This window comes from Podarcis pityusensis (genome assembly GCF_964106645.2).
Source record: "Podarcis pityusensis genome assembly, chromosome: 10".
Taxonomy (NCBI): Eukaryota; Metazoa; Chordata; class Lepidosauria; order Squamata; family Lacertidae; genus Podarcis; species Podarcis pityusensis.
In genome coordinates, this window is record NC_138035.1 from 67,592,092 (window position 1) to 67,614,368 (window position 22,277).

Below are 22,277 nucleotides of genomic sequence, written 5' to 3' on the forward strand. Positions count from 1 at the left end.
CACGTCCTGGCATCATGGTGAAGCTGGCAAGGCTGCCCTGTCAATGGTGGTAACTGCTGAGTCTCCACACCAGGCCCTGGATGCCACCTTAGTTTTCCTAAAGTGCAATGTCCCAGACTTTCCACTGTTCCATGCCAACATGGGTTTTTGTCACCACAATGTCACACAGCCAAGCATTACATTTTGGGAGAGCTAGGATTTATGGGTACAAGCACAACTGCTGGGGAACCAACAGAGAGCATGTGGCCAAGGGCATCTCAACCCTGAAACTGGCCTGGGATGACTAAGTGATGGGTGGCTTGGCAACACACCCTGTCCTTAAAGCCAAATGATTAAAAAATGTAAAACATCTACTACTTGGAGGTTTAACTACTCACAAACCACCGAAAGCACTAATACAGCTTTAGGAATGCTGTTTAGAAACAGAACTCAGCAACACAAAGTCTTGAAAAGAGTATATATACACAAGTTTTCTAGAGGCCTTTAAAAAGGAAAGCTAAACTGCCCATCGAGACCTTAGCTGATGAAAAGCTAAAATTCCAAGGATCTTAAATGCAATGAACTTGGTACTATTTAAGACAGAACACACTTCTTACCATAGTACGTCAGATATTCAGCTGTGTGCAGAAATGTAAGTGACACTAGGACGTTGAAAATCCAGTTCACGCCGGAAGAACAGGCATTTCCTGTACTTCTAGCCCAAAGGGGGTATATTTCAGAATTTACTGTCCATGGCATTGGTCCCATTCCTTTTAAAAGAAACATGCCACAAAATTAATTTTAATAAACATTCACATCAAATACTGAAGGATCTTCAAAAATGGGATGTGGTACAAACAGAATGTTGGAACAGTAATATTTTACTTCAGTAGAAAGCCGCCATATGAGGAAAAATTAAGTTACTCAGAGATCTAAATCTTATATTGGGGGGGAGGTATTATTCAGTACACACTAGTGTCTGTTGGGAGTGACAGAAGGAAATGGAGATTGAAGAATATTGTACCTAACTGTGGATCTGATGAAGGGATACTTTTGGGAACAGGAAGGCAGAAGTCAACCTGTTTTTATAGATGCATAGATGGAGGTATTCCAACCATTATTGTATGTATTCCTGTGGCTTAGAAAGATGACTCTTTATCGTACATATTTCTGTAGTTCAGAAAATTGTCGTTTGAATAGAATTATTTAAGTACAGTGGTACCTTGGTTTAAGAATAGCTTAGTTTATGAACAACTTGGATTAAGAACACTTCAAACCCAGAAGTAGGTGTTTTGGTTTGTGAACTTTGCCTTGGAAGCAGAACATGTTCCGCTTCCTGTTGAGTGTGTTCCATTTGTAAATTGAGTCCCCTGCTGCTATGGGAAAGCACACCTTGGTTTAAGAATGCTTTGGTTTAAGAACGGAATTCCGGAACAGATTAAGTTCGTAAACCAAGGTACCGCTGTAGTTAAATGCTTGCTCCTACAATGCTAAAAGGACTAACTCTTCAACACACTGACACTCGGCCCATGGAGCTGATAGTTTTAGCAAGATGAATATATGAAGGATATTGAAACTGACAAGGGCACCAAGAAAAGCAAAGAGATACATGGGCTTTTGGGGGATTATTTTAAGTAAAGGAATGGGGTATGGAATGTGTTAACAATATGCAGAAATGGCAGGAGAATGTAGCCTTAATCCGCCTCCTTTGATTTTTCATTGCTATTTAAAATCAAGGAAGTAAACAGCAAGATTAAGGGAACTGGAAAAGGGGGAGAAATTCCTGTAACACTGGGGGGGGGAAATATGAAAAATTAAAAAGGTATAGTAAAACAAAGGCTGAGTAGCAAGATGATATTAATCATTATTGCAAAGGTCAATCTGTTGAGTTGTTACATTCCAGGAGAGTTCCTGATCCAATATGAGCCTGAGGCTCTCACACGGACGTCTTTCTCGGGGGGAGGGGAGTAATGAGTGAGTGAACTGGGTTATACCAGTTATTTGAAAGCAATATCTCCCTGCCCACTCTTGTCAGAGAACAGAGGTTTTCAATCCGGTGGCCAAGGAGACAGTGTGTTCAAATAAAGGCAAGAGAGGCAGTTCGCTCATCATTTTCTCCTCGAAGTGAGGCAGGCACACAAATATGTCTAAGACTTTTATCAGTCCTAGAATTTTTCCTGGAATATAGCAGCTCCACAGGTCCAATTTATTTCATATGACAACTAAACACGCCAAATCTGTTTACCTGGTGCAAAGAAAACCAGGTATAAAATAAGTCCCACGAGCGCCGTCCAAGAATATGGTGTAGGGCAGAAGTTATATGCCCAATATGTCTCTTCAGTTTTGAGTCTGGTCTCATTTGAACATCTGCAAGATAGCCAGCATATAAAACAAAGGTTTAAAGGTAAAACCGACATCTATAAGCAAAGAGCAAAACAAAAGCTTAAGGATAAAGTGAGCGCTACAAGGAAAGAATAAGAATCATTAAGTTATAGCAGGCAGACTCAGACCAAAGAAACACAGTACCTTCTGGCTAAAAGCAGATCACTGCATGCAGGCATAGTCTCTAGGAGACCGTTCCATAATACTGCAGGCAGCTTATTCCATTGCTGAATTATTCTTATAGACAGAAACTTGACAAAAATTGATGCCCTGTGTATTTCAGAAGTGTTGCTTATTTTCCCGTCTCAGAGGATAAGGTGGACAAATATTGCTGCTCTTCTGATCTCCAGAGGGGTAGCTGTGCCAGTCTCCCACAGCACCCCCTCCCAAAAAAACCCCCACCCATAACAAAATAATGCCGTCCAAGTCTCATGGTACCTAAAGGGCTAATAAATAATTTTATTCATTTATTTTACTTAGGAACAGTTGCTCATGAAACATCCCGAAGCCATTACAATAAAAACATAGCCATAAAAATATACAGAAAACCAGTTTCGGATCCAGACAGATACAGAACAGGGTGGGGTAAATATCTCCACTTAAAAGGCTTGTTGAAATAAGGAGGTCTTCAACAGCTGCTGAAAAGAAAACAGAGATGATATTTGTGTGATATAGATAGACTTCCGGGGGCGGCGCGAACGGCAATGGCGGTCCTCTTCTGAACGGGAGAGGAGGCTCCACAGACAACGGGTCGTCCGCTACGGCGAAGCGGAGACCCACTCCGGAAAACCACAGGCAGCAAGAGCCTGTGGTCTTGAGGCTCGGTGGGCGCCTTAAGTGACCCTCCAAACGCTAAAGGAACCCCGTAAGGGGCTCCGGAGCGTGGAGGGGGGTTGCGGCGCTGAGAGCTGTTTCACAGTCTGCGGAGCGAAGCCGCGCTGCTGCTACCGGTGAGCGCTGATCCCTTTTCCTGTTAAAATTCGGATTCGGACGAAAAGCAACTTACTCGTGAGTAAAGACTGAATCACTTGAAATTAGAGACTTTAAATCAAAAATCTGAATTTGCTTGAACTTGGCTGAAAGCGGAGAGACGTGGAAACAGGAAGTCCGTCTTCCGCTGCCATTGAACTTGAAAAAAGCAACTAGTTGGAGGAGTGGAGGCTGAAAGAAAGAGATTTTAAATTTTACAGATCTAAGCACCCACTGAACCTGCATCCTAAAGTAAAGATCCTAAGTTAAAGATTTGGAATTATTATTTGCACTTGACTTTCCTCCTTTTATTGGATTATAATCAAAAGGTGAAACCCAGGGTCCGGAGCTGCCTGAGCTTTGAGAGACTGAGCTGTCAGTACTGCAGATTTGGATATTGTATATTGGAACTTGCAACAATCTGAGGGTATTGAGACCTTTGAATTTGAAACATTCTTTTTGGAGACAAATAAGCACTGTCTGTAACAAAGTGATTATTTATTAACTCTGCTAAATATTTGTATCTGAAGGTTCCTGGATACTAAACTAGACTCTGAAAGACATTTTAAGCTCCCTCTAGAGGATTGGATTAAAACAGTGACTTTACATTTACATTTACTTTCAATTCCCTTGTTGTTTGCTTGCTCTGGGCCTTTCTATTCCCATGGGAATAACTCAGTGTGACCTTGACTGATAGATAACGTTGGAATGAGTGGCACAAGAAGAAGAGGAAGAGTTAGACAAACAACTTTAACAACTCTAACCTCAGCCTCGCAGACACGCAGATCATCTGTACCTACTTTGCCCTCAGAAGTAGAAGTAGAAGAAGTTGCCTCGTTACAGGCAAAAGAGGGAGAGGGTGAAGTAGAGCAGTTACAATTGGAAGATATGGCCTCAGGAGCATCTGTTTCTGTTTTAGACAAAATCTTTGAAAAATTGGAAGCTTTGGACAAGAAAGTAGATGTGCAATCAGCAAAGATTGACAAAAATACAGAATGCTTAAATAAATTAACTATACAAGTGGTACAGAATACACAAGCAATTGGACAGTTAACGGAGGCCACAGCAGAAAATCGGAAATTGGCTGAGGATACCAGACAAAAATTGGAAAATTTAGAACAAGAGGTAAGACCACTCACTAAACAAGTTGGGGAACACCAGATCTATCTTTCTATGATAGAACTCCGAAATCGTGAGAATAATTTGAGGATTAGATCACTACAAGAGGCAGAAGAAGGAAATCTAGCTGAGTTTTTGAACAAAGAATTCTCCAAGTTCTGGAATTTGGAAGAAAAGGACTTTAAAATTGTGTCAGCTTTCAGACTTGGAAGATTTACAAAGAAGGAGAGGCCCAGAGACTGTTTGATAACATTGAGATCAAAGGAGGAAAGGGACAAGATTTTGGGCCTACATTACGGAAAGTCACTGGAGGTTTTGGACAGAAGAATTGAAATTTACAAAGATATCCCAAGACAACTGTTGGATCTTAGAGCCGCCTACTCTGAACTTGCCAAACTACTAAGGAGCAACGCAATTCCATTTAGGTGGGAATTTCCCCAAGGAATATCTTTTACCTTTAGAGGGAGAAAGGTCAAAATTAGAACATTGGAAGAGAGAGATAAATTTTTGTCTACATACGGAGAGGACCTTCAAAAAGGAATTGAACTACCTTCTGGGCCTGGGGCAACGCCAGCACCAACACCAGCACCTGGGGAACCTGAAGATCCAGAGAAGATACCACCCCTGGAGAAATAACCAGATCAATTCAGGATGTCTCTGCAATTGTTGAGTTGGAATATTAATGGTTGTAATATTCCGGAAAAAAGGAAGAAAATATTTCATATACTAAAAAAAGAACAATTGGACATTATTTGTTTACAAGAAACACATGTGACGAGGCTCCATAGAAAAGTGTTAATAAATAAAAGATTGGGCCAGGAATTTGTATCGTCGGATAAAGTTAAGAAGAGAGGCGTGGTGATATATGCAAAAGAGAGCCTGTCACCCAAATTCTTATTTAAAGATGAACATGGAAGAATTTTGGCTATTGAGATACAATATCAAGGAGAGAAACTGTTGATATTAGGAATCTATGCACCTAATGAAGGGAAATCGGAATTTTACAAGAAGTTGCAGGAGACAATGCTGGATTATCTGGACTACAACAACATCATAATGATGGGAGATATGAATGGGGTCGTATCAACTAACATGGACAAGTCACAAAGTCAAAATGTTACAAAAGACGGCAGACTACCTAAAACCTTTTTTGAAATGACAGACAATATGGATTTGATTGATGTTTGGAGGACAAAGAACCCACTAGGAAGAGAGGGACCATTCTTTTCTGAAGCCCAACTGACCTGGACAAGAATCGACCAAATATGGATTTCTAGAGGCCTGGCACCTAAGGTCAGAAAAGTGGAAATCTGCCCAAAGACCTGTTCCGACCATAATGCAGTAAAGATGGATATGACACTACTACCAACTGGATCCTTTAGATGGAAGATGAATGACAATTTGTTCAGAGATCAGGAAATTACTAAGAAGGCCCAAAAAGTTTTGAAGGATTATTTTGAGATAAATATGAATACTACGGTGGAAAAAAGAATCGTCTGGGACGCAAGTAAAGCTGTAATGAGGGGATTCTTGATACAACAGAATGTAGTAAAGAAAAGAACACAAAATGAGAAAAAAGATAAGATCTTGGATAAAATAAAAGAATTAGAGAAGAAATTAAGAGTGAACCCGAAGTCACAGCCAACTCTGAGAGAAATTAAACTTTATCAAACACAATATTCTAAACTGATAAATCAGGAAATCGAATGGAAGGTTAAACTAATGAAACAAAAAACGTTTGAGTCGGCGAATAAATGTGGAAAACTGCTAGCTTGGCAGTTGAAGAGAAGACAAAGATTAAATACGGTTACAAACTTAGAGATTGAAGGAAAAAACATTCAGAATCCAGTGGACATCAGAAAGTGTTTCCAGAGATACTTCAAAAAACTATACACCCAAGGGCCGCAAGACGAAGCTGAGATTAAACAATTTTTGGCAAAAAATGGACTATCCAAATTGTCACAAGAAAATAGGACAATCCTGAATTCTAAAATAACACGACAGGAGATTGAACAAGCCATTCAGAACATGCAACTTGGCAAATCTCCAGGGCCAGATGGGCTGACCTCCAAGTACTATAAGACATTAAAAGACTATTTGATACAACCTTTGATGGAGGTCAGCAATGAAATTATGGAGGGGAAGAGGGCACCGGAGTCGTGGAAGGAAGCGTTTATCACATTAATACCAAAGACGGAAGCTGAAAAGACACAACTTAAGAACTACCGTCCCATCTCCCTTTTAAATATGGATTACAAAATATTTGCAGACATTTTGGCAAGTAGATTTAAAAAAGTTTTAAATGAAGTAATCCATAAGGACCAGGCAGGCTTTCTCCCAGGTAGACATTTGTTTGCTAATACAAGGAACATTATTGATATCTTGGAACTGTTGCAAACAGATATAAACACAAAAGCAGTTTTAATCTTTATAGATGCCGAGAAGGCCTTTGACAACATCTCCTGGAAATTTATGATGGGAAATTTAAAAGAGATGGGAGTGGGACGGGGTTTTGAGAATGGGATTGAGGCGATATATTCAGAGCAGAAAGCTAAACTGATAGTCAATAATGTGGTTACAGAAGAGTTTAAAATTGAAAAAGGAACTCGACAAGGTTGCCCTATCTCCCCTTTGTTATTTATTTCGGTTCTGGAAGTGCTATTGAATATGATTAGAGGGGATCGGTTGGTGGAAGGAATTCAGGTCGGACAGAAACAATACAAATTAAAAGCTTTTGCAGATGACCTGGTTTTGTTTTTTTTTTTTTTTTAAATAATCTTTATTAAAGTTTCAAAAGGTTACAAAAAAAAACAAAACAAAAACACACACAAAAAATAACACAAAACACGACATAAAAAAAAAAAAAAATTCCACCTTTTAGATCTCATTTTCAATAACTTCTTTTCATGACTTCCCCACGCCTCCCCTTATTGTATTCCAACTCCAATTGTTTATTCAAGCAAGTTTTTATCCTTAATGTCCTAATCATAATTTATTAATTTACTTAACCATAAATTATTAATGTGATTCTTTATAATAATTTTAAACCTTAATTCATTATTATCCATTAATTTAGATTATTTAGCAATTTTTAAAATATATACCTTAATCATACATAAAAAAAAAGATAAAAAAAAGAGATATAAAAACAAATAATAAAATACCTTCCCTAAGATTGTCCCTAATTCCCATCCACAGATTCCCCATTCTTATAATAATAAAGAGCATATAGTTTTACACTGCAAAATAAAAATCAGACCCCCTTTGGACTTCTAAACCCCACCCTTCTCTTCCCGGTTTCAATCCCAAACCAAAGTCCAATTAGTCCATCTTTTTAGCCTGGTGACCTTACGTCCGAGGCTCTCAGATCTCTCTCAGTCCCTTTCCGCCGGCTTCTTCGAAAATCTTTCATATTGAACGCCCCAGGTCGGGAAAGTACCTTCTCCATGTTAACCATATTTCTTCCAGCAAGGCCTACTTGTTTAGAGGTGGAGCTCCAACTCTGTTTCTTAAGTCTATATGTCCCAAATAATCCAGTTTTCATCTTAGTCGAATTGGAATTCTTCTTGGCAGGTCTCCGGCTCTCTTTTATCTTCTGTAACTTTTCAGCCACCCCTTCTTTCTGCTCCTCCTGTTCAGCTGATGTCTTAGTCTTTGGTTTCTTTTCTTGTCCAGCTGCCTGTGTTTTGAGCATCAAGTCCCTTTCCAACTCAGTAGGTATATTTTCTGTTGACTTCGGTTTCGTAGGACTTGTAGACAAAACATGGCCTTGCTCTATCCTCTCTTGCAGCTTTCCCATGAGAAAAATAAGCTCTTGCAAGTCAGCTCGTATTTCCCGACCTAGTTCCATTCTTGTAATATCCAAGAATCCCCTCTAGAGGGATTCTAGTTACTTAGTATTTCTTTTCCCTTCCGATCCAAAAATCAAGTTTATTTGTATCAGTCTTTCTTTACTTTCAATATTTTGTAGCAGTATAGCCGGTTAGAATTTAAGCTTTGATTTTTCCGGCTTTGACAGCTAATTTGACAGCTGTCAAAAGTTTTCTATAAATCCTCTGCAGGCTCTTTTCACGGGTTACTCCCGGGCTTGAGAAAGGTGGTACTTAGTCCAAATAATTAAACTTTTGTCCTCCGGCACATTAACTTAGTCCTTTAAATCTGTGGAATTTATATCTTTTATCGAATTACCCCAATTCTTCACGCAACCTTAGTTGACAGCTCCTTGCTTCAGACTGTTTACAATAAGGGGGGGGCGGACTTCCCTTTTTTTCACCTCCCCCGCTCGTGCCAAATTCAAAATCAAATTATTTGTAATCCAATTTCCAATTACTCACGGGTTGTTGTTCTTGATTTTAAGTCCAAATTTTAATAGGAAGAAGTCAGCGCTCTCCGACAAATGGCATGCGGCTTCGCTCGGCAGGGGAAGCAGAAGACTCACAGCACCACGCCGCTCCCCGGCACCCGTTCCGTAGCCTTTAAAAAGGCTCCTTCGCGAGTCGGGAGGGCGCTTAACGATGCCCGCCGAGTCACCATGTCCACGGGCTCCTATGCCCGTGGTTTTTGAGGGTCCCCGTGTCGCCGGCACGGCAAGACCCAGCCCCTGTCAAGCCGATTCCCTCCGGAGCTCGGAGGGAATCCGCCATTAGCCGATCGCGCTAACCCGGAAGTCTGCAGATGACCTGGTTTTGACCTTGCAGAAGCCAGAGCCTAGTACGAAAAGAGTATTACAACTGATTAATGACTTTGGTCGGGTGGCTGGATTTAAATTAAATAAACAGAAAACTAAGGTTTTGGGAAAAAATTTGACTGATACAGAGTCAGAACGGTTTCAGAATGAGACGGAACTCAATGTGGTTAAAAAAGTAAAATACCTAGGGGTAAACATAACAGCAAAAAATCTAAGTCTATTTAAGGATAACTATGAAAAATGCTGGACAGAAATTAAGAGAGACTTAGATAGTTGGTCAAAATTGAAACTTTCTTTGTTAGGCCGAATTGCTGCTATCAAGATGAATGTATTGCCAAGGATGTTGTTTTTATTTCAAACACTTCAGGTTTTGGACAAAACGGAGTGCTTTCAGAAGTGGCAGAGAGATATTTCTAAGTTTGTCTGGCAGGGCAAAAAGCCCAGAATTAAGTTTAAGATATTAACTGATGCAAAACAAAGAGGGGGCTTTGCCCTGCCAGACTTAAAGTTGTATTATGAAGCCGCAGCGTTCTGCTGGCTAAAAGACTGGCTACTTCTTGAAGACACTGATGTGTTAGATTTGGAAGGGTTTAACAATGCTTTTGGATGGCATGCATATTTATGGTATGACAAGGTTAAAGCAAATAAGGCCTTTAAGAACCATATTGTCAGAAAATCACTGTTTAATGTCTGGACAAAATATAAAGACTTGCTGGAAAATAAAACACCAAGGTGGCTTTCACCTTTGGAAGCTAAGGCCCGAAAAAGACCCAATATGGAGGCTAAATGGCCAAAATATTGGGAAATACTAGAAAAGGATGGAGATAACTGGAAATTGCAGAGTTTGGAGAAAATGAAAGACAAAGTGCGAGACTGGTTACATTACGCTCAGATTAAAGAAGTTTTTAAAAATGACAAGAAACTAGGGTTCCAGGTGGAGAAATCGAAACTAGAAACAGAATTGTTAGAACCAAAGACTAAGGTACTTTCAAGGATGTATAACTTGCTGTTGAAATGGAATACACAAGATGAAACGGTTAAATCGGCTATGATAAGGTGGGCACAGGACATTGGGTATAATATCATGTTTGAGGACTGGGAAAGGTTGTGGAGTATTGGATTGAAATTTACTGCATGTAACGCTTTGAAAGAAAATGTAATGAAAATGATTTATAGATGGTATATGACCCCAGTCAAACTTGCAAAAATTTACCACCTGACTGACAATAAGTGTTGGAAATGTAAAGAGTGTGAGGGAACGTTCTTCCACCTCTGGTGGACTTGCCCTAAAGTGAAGGCGTTCTGGGAAATGATTTATAATGAATTGAAAAAGGTATTTAAATATACCTTCACTAAGAAACCAGAGGCTTTCCTTTTGGGTATTGTCGGCCAAGGGGTGGTAAAGAAGGACCAGACATTTTTTATGTATGCAACAACAGCAGCAAGGATACTTCTCGCAAAACACTGGAAAACTCAAGATCTACCCACACTGGAAGAATGGCAGATGCAACTGATAGACTACATGGAACTGGCTGAGATGACCGGCAGAATTCGTGACCTGGGAGAAGAGAGGACTGAGGAGGATTGGAAGAAATTTAAGAATTATTTACAAAAATATTGTAATTTGAGTGAATGCTAAACAGGATGCTAGATCAAAATAACTGAGCACCACTAAATTTAGAGGATTTTAAGAAAATAAGCAAGATTGTGAAAATATAACCCCTTTTGAGAACTAGAAGATTATGAAACATAGAAGGGATATAAGAATGCAAATAAGATAATAAATTGCTGACAAAATGTTATAACGATGAAAGTGGGAGAGGGAGATGTGAGGAAGTCCAAAGAAAATGTGAAATTATGTTAAGATAAATGTTATACTGTTTATTATGTTTATTTCTATTGTAAAACCCAATAAATTGTTTATAAAAAAAAAAAAAGATATTTGTGTGATATATTATGGGATGGAGTTTTTAAGGGTAGGTGCTGTCACATTAAAGGCACGATTCCTACACCATACGGAATGAACCTCCTGATGAGATGGTATCTGCCGGAGGGCCTCTCAGGTATACAAAAGATGAGGTGGTATTTTAGATATCCTAGTCCCAAGTTGTACAGGGCATTGTTCAGGGAAGTTTTTATGTGTGACATTTTAGTGTATTTTTTGACTTTGTTGGAAGCCGCCCAGAGTGTTGGGGAAACCCAGCCAGATGGGTGGGGTACAAATAATAAATTATTATTATTATTATTATTATTATTATTATTATTTGAACCAGCATCTTGAACTGAGCTCAGTAACGAACTGGTGGCACTGAGCAGTCAAGCCCACTTGCCCACAAAAGCTTATGCTGTATAATTAATTTGTTAGATGCCTCAAGACTCTTGTTGCTTTGCCGCTCTTCTGAGATTCTTTTAAAGCTCAGAACTGCCTCGAACCTTTTCTGCAAGCGAAACACACACACACACACACACACACACACACACACACACACACACTGTTCCTTTAGGACCCTGGAGTAAGATTCTACACACCGTTGTGGAAGTGTTTCCCCACGCTACAGAAGGCATAAGTGCCCAGAAGGCGGAATGCCATGATCATCAAGTTTCTCACATGGGAAAAGAATAACAACATTTATGAAGCACGTAAAAACCAGAATGCTGTAGAATGTTAAAAATTAACTGAATTCTGACTGCAAGCGTGCAGTCAAAATAAATAGGCCGCATTTCCTTTGTTCAGAGACTACCAACAGCAGCAGCTGCCAGCTGGTAAGTACTTGGCTAGGTAGTTCACTGCATATGCAGATCCATTATCACATGGAGGGGGGGGTGAGAATTGGGATTGGGAAATGCCTCTCAGCCAGTTCTTTGATTTGGGGAACCTGTCTATGATCAGATTTGAAAGCCACAGGGAGAGAGCATGCTTTGAATGCAAGCAGGTGTCCAATACAAATCCTAAACTGCTCCCCTTCACAGTCTAGTTTCCCCCCATAAGTTTGGCTTTAATTTTTGACTGCTTTGTCTGTATTTGGTACTTTTCATACCATTAGCCACCTTGAACTTGAAAATGTTTAAATCTGGCAGTCCCTTATAGAAAATAAATAAATCAAATCTCATGTAGGCTTAAACACATATTGTAAAGATCGTATCAGCTGCAACCACAATCTCTTCTTTCTCATTTCATCTGCTTGTTTTGTATGAAGTGTGATGGCTGACTCCAGTAACCATGAGAGCCTTTGTGATAAGCCTTACATGGTAAAATAGTTATATATTCGCCCATTATTGCTAGTAATTAAGGGTGATGGAGGCAATTTTTGTCTTTGCGTTGAAGAGCAGCACTACGCACATGCGCTGTGGGTTTCTCCCCTACTAAACAAGTGGATTCAACACATCTACTTCTTTCTCTGACCCACCTTGTATGGCCAGATTCTTGCATTTACGTCAGTTTAAATTACGGACAATAGGGTAACAGCTTCACATCCCATCAGCTCCTTTTAGTATTGCCGTTAGTATTTTTTGAGCAGGTGCACAGTGATGAATAGTGGCTGATTATCCATGTTTGAAGTGTCTTGAAGCAAACAATACTGTAATTGGCTTAGTAGATTCCTTTCAGGCAGCACTGCAGCTGCCCACTAAAGTGAAGTCCAATGTTTTCTTAGGAACGCAGTAAATAAAGATGCTAGCCGGTTTGTCATCTTGTATCCCGGTTAGGCGGTATGAAGCTATCTGCTCAGTAGCTTACATTTGTAATTATCAAAACGCCCATCCTTATAACTGGCAGAATATGCAAAGCAAGAGCACATGAACGTCTTGAGGTCTCATAAGGCAGGGGTTGGCAAGGTTTACCTCGCCTGAGCCGGTTCACTCCAGCAGAGATCCCTCCATGGGCTGGATCGCGCATGTGTGGCCGCGATTTCCAGCGTCTGCACAGATGCGGTTTCCAGCACCGTGGAAGCGAGTCCCCGTGCTGTGCCGGTTTAGCTCAGCGCACGGGGACTCGCCACGCAGGCAGCTCGTTTCGGGGGCGGCTTGGGGGCCGGTTAAATGACCCCCGTGGGCCGCTTGTGGCCCATGGGCCTTAGGCTGCCTACCCCATCATAAGGGATGCAGTGCATCTCTATATGCTCTGCATTTGGGAGCCACACTGCATTTTCTTTGAAATCTCTACTGCAGGAACAAGGCTGGAGAGCAGTCTTCTGCCTTTAACACAATAGAGATCCTAGGAACCGGGAGAATCAGCAGCATTTGGCAATGTCCTAGACTGCAAGTCAAGAATCAAGCCTCTCCTGTCTACATAGCCTCACCTCTCTATCTGGGGACCTGAATCTTGGGCATGCTAAAGGATGGTGAAACTCTACAAACTGGTTTCCGTATACACAGGCATGCAGAGACTTATAACCCTGGTCAGAAATAACTTCCATCTTCATACGTATAGCACTCAGGATGTTCTCCATTTACATCTTCATCTGAAGATAGCAGGCGTCTTCCTGTGGACAACTTGTGGCCTTGCAACTTCTATCAGCCCCAGTCAGCATGGTCAATGGTCAGTGATGATGTCAGTTGTAGGCAAATAACATCCGGGAGGGCCAAAAAATTCTCCTGCCCTGACTTAGGCGAAGTGCAGATTAAGTGAGGATTTCTAGCTGAGCTGCAGGGCAGGAGTGAATGTGAAGATGAGACACCTATTCACTCAACTGGAGAACTTCAAAATACTGCATGGAAGGCAGCAGGAAATGAAGCTCCTTACTCATTCCTCCCAACCTTGCTGGAAACACCAAAAATCCTCTTTCCTTCGTCACTCCATTAATGGCTACAGTGCCCTGAAACACAAACTAGGATGACAAACAAGACACGAATCTGAGAGATTCACGATAGGCTCTCGTGCCTCTAATTTCTTTTAAAAGCAAATAACTGAACATGCTATTTATACTGTTAGGAAACCTTAGCCTTCACTCTCCCAATGTGCACGAGTTGGTATTTCTGGAAAGAAGGGCGAATGGGCAAAGATGCTCAGTTATTCTACCTGATAGGAAGAAAAATAGGGCAGATAAATGGAATTACAACTTCTCACCTCATTTACGGATTGCTTTCACCAGCCTCAGATACTTGTGCATATTGCAGGCGATTTAGGCCAAAATAAATTAGATGGTGGTGATCTGCTGATACTAGTGATTATTTCCTATTTTTCTAAATAAAAAAACTGTCATGGGAGCCGCCACATGATCACCCTAATACAACAAACAGCAACTCCAGGGTGAGTGGATGACTTTTGAAATATGGCACAGGAGAAAGGGTTAACCCCCTGCCACATAGCATGTGGCCCTGTACCTTATTATGTGAGACAAAGATGGATACCCTGTTGGATCAATGCATCAACCTCTGATGGATTATTTAGATGATGTCACACTGCGTATGTCCAAAGAACAGCTCCCACAAAAAACGTCCTTGCATAGTCAAAGCAATCTCAGCCTTTTGCTGCTTCTTGAGACCTTCAGCATTCCCCTGAGTTTGGCTCTTACTTCCGTTCTTCCAGCTGTGTCAGGGCTGATGGGATTCAAAGCCTTTCCTTCAGCAACTGAAAAGCCATGGCAGCACAGGGCCAAAGGTGCTATCTTCTCTTAGCTCAAACTGGAGTCAGGTGTTCCCTGGATGATACGTTTTCCAATTGCTTTGTTGACTTTGGCTCCACCAACTCCCCACTTTTCGTGTCACACAGGATCAGAAAGCCAAGATGCCTGGCAGCAGCTTGTTTTCCCAACTGTCCCATTTAATTAGCCTCTCCAATTCCCATAGCTTCTTTAGCCATTCCCAGAGCTTGTTGCTTCTGAGCATGCTCATTAGTGTTGGCAAGTTGAGAGCTCCAGGAATTCTTCTCCATCTGCCTCAGACCTATTTTTTCAGCAAACCCCTGGAGAGGTATAAACAGAATGCCAGCCGGTTTTAAATCAGCTTTGTTGCTATTGCAAAAGCAAGCAGGAATTCCAAAGAGCCCAAGGGATGCATTATTAAAGGGCTAGTGCAGTCACTTTCCAGAATAGCTGTTCAAAGTAATCATGGGGAGGTGGAGAAGAGAGGCAGACATTCTTCAACTTGCTCTTCACTGACAGGGAACATGGCATACCCACAAAACGTTTTCTAAATATCAGGTACAGGAGCTGGCTTGGCATGGCGAGAAAGCAGCATATATATCTGATGTGTACAGAATCAAATAATTTTAAGTTGCAAGGATCATCTAGTTGAACCCGTTGCGATGCAAGAATCCTGCCCACAGCTATCCCTGGGTGGGCTTGAAACACCAACCTTCTGGTTAAGAGCCAGCCACAATGACCCTTTGCACCACCTGAGATGCCAGGTACTAGTTCAAGTTCATGTTCAGTATAGACAGAGCTCTAAACTTGGAACTATAGCCAAAGTCTAGCAAATATGCGCCTTCTGGGACGGCATCTTCAACACAGAACACAGGAAAAGATCCAGGCCACTGATGAAGGTTGACGCTGAAATGACACATTACACATGTGTTCCACATCATTGGTCTATCTGGGACTTTTTGTATGCAAAACAGCTGCTCTACCACTATTATTCTTTCCAGCAATATTCTTGTTTTTCAAATGTAAGACCTGGCCTTACCAAGCTGCTTTAAGTGGAAGAAGTATGGTTTGGGAGATGCTGCTCAGACCTTTCTCACATGGTCATTTATTTCCAGCTCGGAATCACTATGCCTTTGGGAACTAGGGGACAGGGGGAATAGCTGTGGTCCCTGTCTCTTCACCCGTCACCTGCCCTATATAAAAAGCAGTTTTGGAAGGAGTATTTTTGAGGCAAGGAAGAAGGGCTATCCTTATGCAATTCATATAATCAGTTATCAGTAATCAATATATTCGTATATGCTCACACATAATCAGGGCTTACAGTATTGTATAATCCATTTTGAATCAAAGGGAAGCTGTGCCTTAGCTAACTGCATACTGCTTGAAACAGCAAAATTAGGAGCCGACCTTTCCCCTACAAACATCCGTGTACCCTGGACAAGGGGAAGACGTGAATCAGAGATACTGGTACAAAATCCCCTCAGATACAGGCTAAATTAGTCCACTGGAACAGGAAGAGCTAAACCACAAAATCTCCAATACTCCCTGTCCTGTCATAACTAGGGGAGAGGTTAGACAGAGCGTCACTGCAAGCAGCGGAAAGCAGAACTAGAACTCCGTGCTTGACCAGTGCTTGACCAGGAGCTGGAAGCATGGCAAGAAGCTTGCTAATTGGCTAATTTTCGCTTGCAATATCGTGACTGCCAGCTTCATTTTGAGCATTAAGCAGCCATTAGCCAGGAACACTTCCTCCACTAGGTCACAGCCTGATCAAGGTGATTTGGATGGAGACAACAGTGAATTCTGTGAAAAGTGTATTCTGAGCATAACATCACCACATGCAAACAAACAAGAGAGCACGCTCACAACTCTGCTGCTATGGAAGTACCGTAAAAGTGTGGTTATTTTGGCCTCTTTGCTTAAATGCCCTAACCTGATACTGCATGAGTTGCCACAACATCATACGTTTTACTTAGTTTTTGCGTATATCAATTATTTAGACACTCTTCCAACAATTAACTCAGATTAATGGAAATGCAAACATAAAAGGAGAAAAATTATGGCAAAATAATTTGCAGAAAAATTATCTGAGTCAGGGCTAAAGAGTTGTAAACAAGAACATGCCATGATTTATGTAGACTAGAAAATAATAAGGCTAGATAACAACATTTCCCTCAAAATTACTGAGAAAGTGGAAGCATAGCAGTCTTGTAGTTAAAACAGATTTATGCATATTGATCATCTTGTACTTTCCACAGACATCATACAAAGGGTGTGTGTGTATGTGTAATTGCCACAATAAATTAATAAATATAGCACAATATATATTCTTTATATTTCAGAATATCTCCAGTGATGTTTAACTACTCCATCCCAGGCTGTGCTTCTAATGAATAAAAAAAGCTTTATGAAGAAAACCTCCCATTGGTGCCGATTAGAGTCACTCTCTTTTTTTAAGGGGTTAATTGTGTGTGATTTTTGTCAAAAATATAGCTAAACTTTTGCCCCTTATATCATGTGTTCCCAATGACAACTGGAGCCCTCTGCAACTAGTATTCATTAAAAAGGAAAATCCCCTGGTGTGGTTGCTAACCACACAACTAAAGTAACATCTAACTTGATCCTAAGCAGGACCCTGGGAGCATTATAAAATTATTAGTATGCAAAGTAGCTACAGACACATTCTACTCTGTTTTGTACAGCACAGAACTCTGGGCCGCCTAACAGAATTGGCTAAGGACAGATGAGATTCAGGAGAGACAAAAGAAAGTAATTCCTCACAGCACATATGAAATCCCCCACCAAACAGTGTGGCGACAACCATTAATTTAGACTGCTTTCGGCTAAGCACAAACTACTTTGCAGAGATGTGCAAAAGTAGTCCCCGTTTGAATCCCTCCCCCAGGTTCACCGATTTATTGGGTGTCATTACTATTCTTTGGGACACGAGTGGCGCTTTGGGTTAAACCACAGAGCCTAGGACATGCTGATCAAAACGTCGGCGGTTCGAATCCCCGCGACGGGGTGAGCTCCCGTTGCTCAGTCCCAGCTCCTGCCAACCTAGCAGTTCGAAAGCATATCAAAGTGCAAGTAGATAAATAGGTACCGCTCTGGCAGGAAGGTAAACGGCGTTTCCATGCGCTGCTCTGGTTCACCAGAAGCGGCTTAGTCATGCTGGCCACATGACCCGGAAGCTGTACGCCAGCTCCCTTGACCAATAAAGCAAGATGAGCGCCGCAACCCCAGAATTGTCCATAACTGGACCTAACGGTCAAGGGTCCCTTTACCTTTACCTTACTATTCTTGCTTTTAAGAACCAAGGGCAGAATGCTCACGCTGTCCTTCCTTAGCTTTCAGTACAGTCAAACCTTGGTTGTCGAATGGAATCCATTCCGGAAGACCATTTGGCAACCGAGGCGCGGCTTCCGATTGGTTGCAAGAACTTCTTGCACTCAAGCAGAAGCCGCGTCACATGTTCAGGTTCCAAAAAAGGTTCGAAAACCGGAGCATTTACTTCTGGGTTTTCGGCATTCGGGAGCCGAAATGTTCGGCAACGGAGCCATTTGAGAATCAATGTTTGACTGCAGTGTATGCATTCCTAAACAGCTAGTGCAAGACCACATGTCTAGTACAATAGTGAAAAGCTCTTTCCAGGGTCGGATGCCAATCATTTGGTAACAACAGAAGGAGAGGGCTATGTTTGTGGGTTTCCCATAGGCATCTGACAACTATGGGAGCAGGATGTTGGACTAGATAGGAAGGCCTCTTCACATCTTGTCTTGTGACTTATCCAGGAAGAAGCAGCAACAAGTGCCAGACCAACAGCAGATTTAAAATATGGCACTGAGCGTTATTAAAAGGAGGAATACTGCTATCATGTTTTTTGAAGTTTTCTCCTCACAGCACTTTTAAGCTCACAAAATTAAGAGAGAGGAATATTTAGGGCATAGTCCTTATCTGCTTTTAAAATAGATTAAAATTGTGAGGGATAATTATGTCAGTACCCTGCCTCTGATTACCAGCTGTCCACTTCTTGAAAAAAATAACAACTAGATGGATCTTAGTCTGACTCAGAATGGCAATACTTAGATTCTCAACTATATTAACAGGAAGTCTGAGAATATGGGTGTTGTTTCTCTGTGTGGACCAAAGTCATTGAGGCTTAATTGTACAAGTATTCACCTTACACATTATGCTGCTCGTATATATTTCATCAAGGGCTCTATTCTTTCATTTTGAACAGCAACTCATTTTAAGTTTAGCAGCTCTAGAAAGTGGGCCAGTAAGCTATTAAATGCACATAAGAAACCAGCTGCAAAAAGAAAGTATGTTGTTACTTTTGTGTGTCTCGAAGAACCCAAAGGCACACCTAATCCTGTTCACAGTGGCCAACCTACTTCCCACAGGCATTACTGTGACAGATGAACAGAGCCAAACTATAGCTAATGGTTTACTGTGAGCCCACAGATGGCTCTTGCTTCACTGTTCCCCCAGCAGTAGCAAAAATCACAATCCCTGGCTTAGTATTACATCCAAACCGAGGATCATGGTTTGCCATGTTCCAAAAAACCCAACCATGTTCAGACAAGGGTTGCTCTTGACTAACCGAGTATGGTTGGTTTGTAGAGAAACAAACTATAACTCCCAGGTTAGATGCAGAAATAAGGCAGGGATCGTTGTTTGATCTAGGGGTAGGGGAACATCCACAGAATTCTACGGTTTACCATGATGTGCAACTGGGCCACTGTAATCCTGAATTTCACCACTAAATGTGTGCTGTCTGTCCTCACCACAGCACAGGGAAAAGCACAGCTGCATGAACAGGGAAGACTGTTTGCTTAACTCTCTCCAGCTTTCATACAATTTATTATGACACTAAGCAAGTGACTGGGCAACTGAACTGCAGTTGAGGGCACAATGGTGTCATTTTAATCAGTTTCACCCAAACAAGGCTTTTGCTACTGTATACAAACCAGAAAGTTGGTCTAGAGCTGAAACACCAGGAGCTGTGCTCTGAAGCCTTCAGAATTTCTATCACCAATCATCCTGACAGCAATGCAGAAAATGCTCATGAACATCTAAGACCCCAGAACGTCACAGCATAGCCAAAGACACTAAGCGGGGTGGACATTAAATATATTGTCTGCATTCTGAACACATCCACCCTCCTGTTCTTATAAAGGTTTGTAACTCCTCCACTTTTCAATTGAGGAGGGTACCCTTGAACACATTGCAACCACCCAGCGATATACTTAGCAAACTGGTTCTTAAGCAGATCAAAATCAGTGAATAGAAAACAAGCTATTCAGTAGTGAATAACACCTCCCAAGAATACTGCAATGATTCACTGGTCAACAACAAATTTGTTGTCTGCGTTTTTTCAGTTGATTTAGGACGAATCTGATGCACTGAATCCAAAAATCACATTGGTTTTGCTCAATCAGGTCAAGTTTTTGAGCTATGGCCACATGTCGTTTTTTTACGTTTTTGTTCACATGTACGCTTGTGTGGAGCATTTTAGAAGAAGGTGGGGGTAAAATGCCATGTTGAATAATTGTTTTGATTGGAAATGATTATTTTAATGACAAGAAGTATTCAGGTCCGATAGTTCTGGGTGATTATGTCGAAAAGGGATCAGTTTGAAGTCATAAAACCTTGAAATCTTCCATAAATTGGTGCGGCAAAGAATAAAGTTATTTTGGTATTAAACCTGGTGACCAGGATAAAGCTTGGGCGCCACACATGGTGTGCAAGGCATGCACCGAGACTCTACGTGGGTGGACCAATGGCAAGAGGAGTCTGAACTTTGGAATTCCCATGGTTTGGAGGGAGCCGACAAACCATGTCACTGACTGCTACTTCTGCGCTGTCGATGTGACTGGGATCAACAGAAAGAACCGGAGCAGCCTCAAGTATCCTGATCTTCAATCAGCACGTCGTCCTGTAGCTCATTGTGATGAAATTCCAGTGCCTATCTTCGGAGAACTTCCTGACATTAGTGACGAAGATGCCTCCAGTGTTGAAGGACATGAAGAAGAAGAAGTGGTTCTTGAAGATGATGCTCCACATCCATTTTCCCAAAAGGAGTTGAATGATCTAGTTCATGACCTCAGCTTGTCAAAGGACTCTGCCGAACTGTTGGCATCCAGATTGAAGGAAAAAAACCTCCTCTCTGACAGTGCTCGCATCAGATTCTTCCACAACAGGCATCAAGAGTACCTCCGTTTTTTCTTGGAAGAGGAGGACTTGGTGTACTGTGCAGATATTGCGCAGCTTCTGCTCAAGCTTGGAGTGCCACAGTATGAACCCAAAGATTGGAGACTGTTCATTGACAGCAGCAAGCAATCACTGAAATGTTTTCTGCTACACAACGGCAACCAGTTTGCCTCTATACCCCTGGCTCACTCGAGTACACTGAAGGAGAACTATGAAGCGGTGAAGTATGTGCTGGAGAAAATTGGTTATGATCAGCATAAGTGGTTTATTTGTGTTGACCTGAAGATGGTGAACTTTTTGTTGGGACAACAGTCTGGCTTCACCAAGTACCCATGTTTTCTGTGCATGTGGGATAGTAGGGACCGTGCTCAGCATTACATGAAGAAGGACTGGCCTGTGCGGGAGGAATTGGTGCCTTGCAGAAAAAGGAACGTCATCAACGAGCCTCTGGTGGACAGAGACAGAATACTCTTCCCACCGCTGCACATCAAGCTCAGCTTAATCAAGCAGTTCACCAGGGCTCTGGACTGCTTCACTTACTTGTGCCAGGCTTTTCCAGGTTTGACCATGGAGAAGTTGAAAGCTGGCATCTTTGACGGTCCTCAGATCCGTCAGCTCATCAGTGATCCAGAGTTCAGAAACTCAATGAACGAAGTGGAACTGGAAGCGTGGAAGGCATTTGTTCTGGTAGTGAAGAACTTTCTTGGCAACAATAAGGCCAGAAACTACGCAGAACTTGTCAACAACATGCTGACTGCTTTCAGAAACCTGGGCTGCAACATGAGTGTCAAGATGCACTACCTATTTTCACATATGGACCAGTTTCCTGAGAACCTGGGTTCAATGAGTGATGAGCAGGGGGAGAGATTCCATCAGGACATGAAAGAGATGGAGACCAGGTCGCAGTCATGATGGCTGACTACTGTTGGACTCTGAAGAGAGACCTCCCTGCCGCTGAGCATTCCAGGAGTTCCAAGAAATGGAAGTTCAAGCCCTGAAGTTTGAAAAATGGTGAAGCAACATGCAATTTACGTGTACTTACCTTTATCAATACCCACCATTCAGTTTACAGTAATCGATGTTTCTATCAGGTAATCAGTATATGTTGTTGGAAAAACATTTTTTTCCCTTAAAAACATATTTAGGATGATATGTGTTGACAAAAATCAGCTGATAATGCCACAAAAATGTAATCGATTTTGTCACAAGATCTGTTTTTTTTTTCAAATCAACATAGCACAAAAACCTGACCTGATGGAGAGAAACGGATGCCATTTCTTGATTCAGCAGTGCAAAAATACCCTAAATCAATTGTAGAAATCTAGACAACATTCAAAAAGTAA

General features: G+C 41.5%; 1 protein-coding gene across 2 annotated transcripts in view; it reads right to left on the reverse strand.

Annotated features, from left to right (window-relative positions):
• SLC2A13 (solute carrier family 2 member 13) overlaps window positions 1-22,277 on the reverse strand; it is a 111,111-nt gene that overhangs the window by 8,765 nt on the left and 80,069 nt on the right. For both annotated transcript variants that reach the window (XR_013991152.1, XM_081023661.1), the window contains exons 8-9: window positions 2,225-2,346; window positions 597-749 (exon numbers count right to left, since the gene is read on the reverse strand). Coding sequence is in view for 1 of the 2 variants with exons in the window: in XM_081023661.1 (XP_080879787.1) it covers window positions 597-749; window positions 2,225-2,346 (275 nt within the window). In the remaining variant the exon portion in view is untranslated. The remainder of the gene's footprint in view (window positions 1-596; window positions 750-2,224; window positions 2,347-22,277) is intronic.